The sequence below is a fragment of the Hermetia illucens genome, chromosome 3 (assembly GCF_905115235.1).
Source record: "Hermetia illucens chromosome 3, iHerIll2.2.curated.20191125, whole genome shotgun sequence".
Classification (NCBI taxonomy): Eukaryota; Metazoa; Arthropoda; class Insecta; order Diptera; family Stratiomyidae; genus Hermetia; species Hermetia illucens.
The window spans coordinates 157,770,815-157,776,814 of NC_051851.1; the positions used below are offsets into that span (position 1 = coordinate 157,770,815).

The 6,000-nt window shown below is 38.9% G+C and overlaps 1 protein-coding gene across 3 annotated transcripts in view; it reads left to right on the plus strand.

Moving 5' to 3' along the window:
* The window catches only part of LOC119650775 (dnaJ protein homolog 1), a 108,292-nt gene extending 104,171 nt beyond the window's left edge, over positions 1–4,121 (plus strand). For all 3 annotated transcript variants that reach the window (XM_038053882.1, XM_038053881.1, XM_038053880.1), the window contains one exon: positions 2,555–4,121. In XM_038053882.1, coding sequence (XP_037909810.1) covers positions 2,555–2,785 — 231 coding nt within the window. In that variant the 3' untranslated portion in view covers positions 2,786–4,121. The remainder of the gene's footprint in view (positions 1–2,554) is intronic.
* Positions 4,122–6,000: the final 1,879 nt, after the last annotated feature.

The following is a 6,000-nucleotide window of genomic DNA, read 5'->3' on the forward strand; positions in this document are numbered from 1 at the left end:
TGATGCGCTTCCCAGGGATCGTGACGCGGGCGCTCAATTCTATTTTAAATGTTACCGAATCTGTCTTACGCGCATTCCGAAATGGAGTGGGTGGATGTGGATGCATTACTAAATCAATGGGTCTCTGATCCGAGAGTGTGATATCGTTTGATACTCTCCACTTTCCGGCCAGACCCGCGACATCAGGGGATGCCACCGTGATGTCGATGACTTCTCGCCTGACCACTTTGAAGAAAGTGGGTTCATTACCCAAAATGAGGATCTGCAAATCGGATCCTACTAGATATTCCAGTAGTCTCGATCCTCTTGCATTGATGTTGGAACTTCCCCAGCATATGTGTTGATCGTTGACATCACACCCTGCTATTACCCCCATGCCTCTACTTTTGGCATATTGCATAGCTCTCGTCCTGTTGACTTTTTATGGTTAGTTTAGCCGATGTGGTGTGGTCATCACATAGGTCTTTAACCAAATTAGCATGGAAGTCTTTTGAGACTACCATGCAGGAGCGGGGTCGATCGCTTTCATTGGCATACAACAGCAGCAGGTATGTTGGCACTTTAGGCCCCTGACTACCTCACCAACAACCCACGGTTTTTGTATGAGATATATAAATGTCTTGCAGCTATTGATCCGACGACTGGTAAGTGCAGTCGCCGCTTTACAATGCGGCAAATTTATTTAGGAATTGGGGCTCCCTTCAATGGTTTTAAGAGCTGACACTTGTAACTTGACGGTCCCCGTAGTTGCGCCGGCAGCCCGATTTTTCCCGAACCTTCTTAACATCGGGTTCGTGAGCCCCGATAGTGAGGCAAGTTCCCGGCTTATCGGCTCTTTCTCCTATTTTGCTGCCTAGCAGCATTCAGGTGGAAGTGTTGAGGTTATTTTGCACACTAAGTTGTTCCAAACCCCCAGTACCATTCCGCTCTTCTCTTGGAAGACAGAGGAAGTACTTTTTTAACGATGGCAGCTTAGAAAGTTAGAGAGTTAGTCGCGCATCCTCCCACACATGGTTGAGGCAGGAGCAGTACTGCCTTAGCCACTCGTTCGTGTCTTCGTCGCAAACTTTAGCCGTAACATTTTACGGTATATACCTACTCACTCAAAGCAAAGCATAATGGCTTGTGAGGATGCAGTCCTTACAGCTAGCAGGAGTTTCCTCCAAAGCTGTTCGCACTGCTCAGTATCGTAGCCGGATGGATTAGAGTCGTCGTACAAGACCCATCCACCGGCTTCGATAGCCTTGGCTGCAAATGAAGGCCTAGCCGTGCTGCCTTTTGTGTCGAAGAGTTCGGATCGACCGAGGACCGCTGCCGCTTCGGTTTACCCTTAGCCGCAGGTGCCCCGAACGATCCTTTCCCCTCAACCTTGGCACCGCCCGCGGGCTGTGATTTGCCCCGAGGCGGTTTGCTTGAAGGCGGTTTGCTCGAAGCCGGTTTGCCCGAAAACTGTTTGCTACTCGTGGACAAGACTTTAGCCTCAGCAGGTGGCGCCGATTGGAGCCTGGGGTCAGGAGTGTTGACAGAAGAGGTCTGCTTCGGCTCGTCCGTTAAGGACTGGATCCCAGTTAGATTCGTTCCCACCTGGGTAAGCGGAGAATCTGAGTCTAGGCTCAGGTTCTCCATCGATGAGCTTAGGGTTGCCCCTTCAGTCGGGGTTGGATCGTCACGATCGAGGTTTAATTGTAGTTTTTTAAAAGGGTTTTGTTTTATCGGGGAAACTAAGTCGATCTCGGCCGAGACAAACTACAGGTCGCCTGGTACCCAGAATCCACCGTTTACGGTGACATTTTAACCCCTGTGACTATTCAGCCCTCACCACGGTAGTCACACCTGGGCTTGGGGTTTTAATTACCGCTTGGCTTTAGGTATCACCTCCTGTTTCCTGGAGGATTTTCCATACTGAGCTCCCTCACCACGACAAGGTACGTAATCGTCGAAGGAGCATGGATTTATTAGTTTATGGCATCAAAACGGCGCACCCAAGCGCCAATTGGAATCCTCGGAGTAGCCACCGATACCTACCTACCTACTCCACAGTAATCTAAAATGCGGCTTACTCCATAAACTATCTTAGAGGAGAGTTATAAACGAATACAAGTGATTTTATTGTACGAGATTGTGCGTCGACGAGGCTCGAATAGGTAGAGGAAGGCATTTGCTTTCGAAGCCTCAGTTTCAGTTGAAATAAAAGTTCAAAGTTTAGACTAGATGTAGAGTGTGAATGGAGTACATTGGGACCTAGGATGGAAAATAGTGTTTTCTTTGGATTCATATTTAGACGAAAGCGTTTAGGTACATTTGTGGAATTAACTTGAAAAATAATAAAAGACCGACAACAACCTATAGTGCAGGAACTTCTTGGCGATGCGTGCCAGGGTTTCACTATCTTCACTGTCTATCTGTGCTGAAACGACAATATTTAGCTTGTATTGTTGAAACAGATGCAGGTATCCTGGGAAATCTTCATACATTGTTCGGTTTAAATTAAATCAATAAAATTAAATTTAAATCCAATTTATTGAAATAAATTCACTCTATTTTTCCATTTCAGTCCCTTTGTGGTGTTGTTTTCGAAGTTCCTACCATGTCCGGTGACAAATTGCGCATTAGTACAATGCAAGAAATTATAAAACCAAATACGGTAAAACGAATTCAAGGATACGGTTTACCCTTCCCCAAGGACACAACCCGAAAAGGCGATTTACTAGTGGCATTCGATATACAATTCCCTGAAAAGTTGACGCCTACACAAAAAGAACTCCTACGCGATATGTTGCCATGAAATTAAACTAAAATAAAAAAAAAGAAAAGTTTATATAATATAAAATCTAGAAATATATTTTTGCATCTTTTATTTTGTTAACAAACTCTTTGTCTCTCTTGCGCTCTTTCTGAAAATTTTTGAGACTTTTCGGTTAAATTAATTTCATATTTGTAATATTTAGTTTTGGAGCGATCCACGACTACGAACAAATTATGTAATTACGTGAAATAGTGGAGAATTGAAGAGAAATATGCTTTGTTGAAGTCCTTGTGAACTGATGAGGAAATAGGTCTATTTTTTATCTTATTTTTAGTTTGATCTTCATTAAATTTTTTGATTTTATTTCTTATTTGATTTATTTTATTTTATTATTTTATTTTTCTTTCGTTCATTTTTCATTGTATTTTGTCTGACTTTCGAACATAATTTAAACAAATTGTTTATTTTTAAAAAGAGTATTTGGCTTAATTTAAATTTTAATATTTTTGATATTATTCAAGATATAAGAGTCACAAATAATAAATCAACGACCAAAAATTGTCAAATTTAATTGTCCCTTTTAGAGTTCAACCATCCAAGGATTTCAATAAAAGCAAACTTGAATAAACATTGTAAAACCATTAACACACAAAGAAAATTCGGTATACAAAGTACTAACAAAAGAAATAAACCAACACACTCTTAGGCTGCATTGTTCAGCGGATACATTTCTAGAGAACTAAGTGAGCAAAAGATCGATCTAATGACTCTATCATCGCTACTACATCTAATAATTTAAATTAAAAATAAAAAATACTTTGTGATTACTTATTTAATCTCTAGTCTAGTCTAATATTAAATAATCATAAAAGAAGAGGAGCAAAGTAATCATTGATGATGACTAAGTCAAAAAAGATTATGTAATTTATTCTACAGAAGAAGATAAAAGAAAAATCATTCAAAAAGTGAAGCAATGCAGTTACTTAAATTAATAAATACAATTTCAGATGTAGTTTTCGAATTTCGATATCAGTAGTGTTTGAATAAGAAATGAATGACCGTTTTTTTTTTGAAAGAATATTGACTTTTTCTGGTTTAAGAATTTACTCTTGTTGACTGTCATATGTTCCTAAGTAACAAAATTGGTTTTTCATTATTTTAAGGATTTATAAAAGATTGATTTCCTTGAAAAATGGATTTAAAAATTTTGTTATTTAGAGCAGAACTGTCAAATTACAATTTAAAGAAGAAAAAAATTGAAACATACTCAAACACAAACAAACAGTTCGCAGTTGTAAAGTCAAATCAAATTGATAATAAAATTAATAATTTATTTTTATATTTAAAAAGTGACGAAAAATAAAAAAAAGAAGTATGGAAAACAACGGAAAACCTGATTTCTTTAAATATTCTTGTTTTTAAGGTTTTGTGTAAAACAAAACCTTATTAAAACCGATTCAATGTTTGTCTGCCAGTCTGTCTGTCACACGCACTTTTCTCCAAAACGGCGAAACTGATCCGAACGAAATTTGGTGCACAGATGGGAACTGTGAAATCCCTCGTATACAGCGGGTGGCATAAATGTAGGTGCAGTTTAAAGCGAGGTTCCCCATACATTCAAAGGGGGGATTCAAAAATTTTTTTTCACCGGGTATAGTCTTGTAGGATATCAAATGAAAGGTCTCGATTACTCTGTACTTTCCGAAACTGAAATTAGTTTTGGCATGAATTGCAAAGTGCGTGAGTAAGGAGTCAAAATGTACACAATTAAAGTGAGATAGGACTCATTTTCGGAAACTACTCAACCTAAAAATCCAAAAAAAATTAGGGTGGTGGGCTCAGATGAAATCTAGGCCTCAAAATATGACCCATTCCGATATCCACTCAAATAATATATTACTAAATTTTAGAAATTTACTGAAAAACCCCCCTCAAATTCATCTTAGGACTTCCGAAATTTGCACCAGCCTAGAGGACAATATTTCGTATATACTTGCTCAATTTCATGGAAATCTAGCAATTAACGCCGAAGTTACAGCAGTTCAAACTTAGCAATTTGACGCGAATTAACTGTTTCCAAAGCCATACAAATAAGATGCTGACGTCATAATTAACGAGAATAATTGACATTCGAGTGAAATATTGAATTTTCATTCAAGAAGAATCTAATTCTTACCAACCTTTTTAAGGTTTTATGTAAACACAAAAGCTTATTAAGATTGGTTTACTGTCTGTCTGTCTGTTTGTCCGTCACACGCATTTTTTCGGAGACGGTTACAGCGATTGACACCAAATTTAGTAGAAAGCTGGGAACTCATACAGTATACCCTTTTACAACGAATTTTAGGGGGGTCTCCGTACATGCATCATTTGTTGGAAAGGTGGGGAGTGCGGGGGGTTGAAAGTGATCATTTCTTTAAGGGGGCCATTCTCAGAAACTACCCAACCGAAAAATCTGAAAAAAATCAGGAGACTGCCACTATATGGTGCTTGGGGTCCGAAATACCTTCTATACTGATAACTGTACAAATAAAGTTAATAATAGTATATTACTATAATTTTTAGTAATTGGCTACAAAACCCCCCTTAAATTCATGCTAGTACCACGCAACAATATAAGGTATAATATAGAGCATGATCTCACCAAGTTTAGTGGAAACCGCACCATTACTAGCAGTTATAATACGTCAAAGTTGTCGCTTCTTTGCAAATTCAAGACAATGAATGTCAGTATCATCCGAAAGTGGATATTCTCACATAATATATGCATATATAACGTGCTACGTACTAAGAAATACCCAAAATCTTTCGTTCCTGAAGCGTTCAGCATCCGGTTTCCCGACTTGTTGTATAGGGTGCGGCAGCACAACTTCCTTTTTTCAAAACTCCTATTTATTTATTTTTTATAATGTAGGTACATGTCTAAAGTTTTTATTTACATTGTTTTGAAGATCAAATCTGTTAGATGACGTCCCCCATTCTCCATACATTGCGTAAACCGATTTCTGGCGTTTGTCATGACTTTTGTTAGCATAGCAGGTGTTATGTTGGCAATTTCTTCTTGGATGTTGGTCTTCAAATCTTGTAGGGTTCTTGGACGGTTCACATAAACACGGGATTTCAAAAAACCGGATGGCTCAAGTGGTTAGAGCGCTGGGCTGTCGTAGCGGAAGGTCGCGGTTCAAATCTTGCTGGGGGCAGAGGAATTTGTTATCGTGATTGGATGTCGGACACCAGTCGACTCAGCTGTGAAT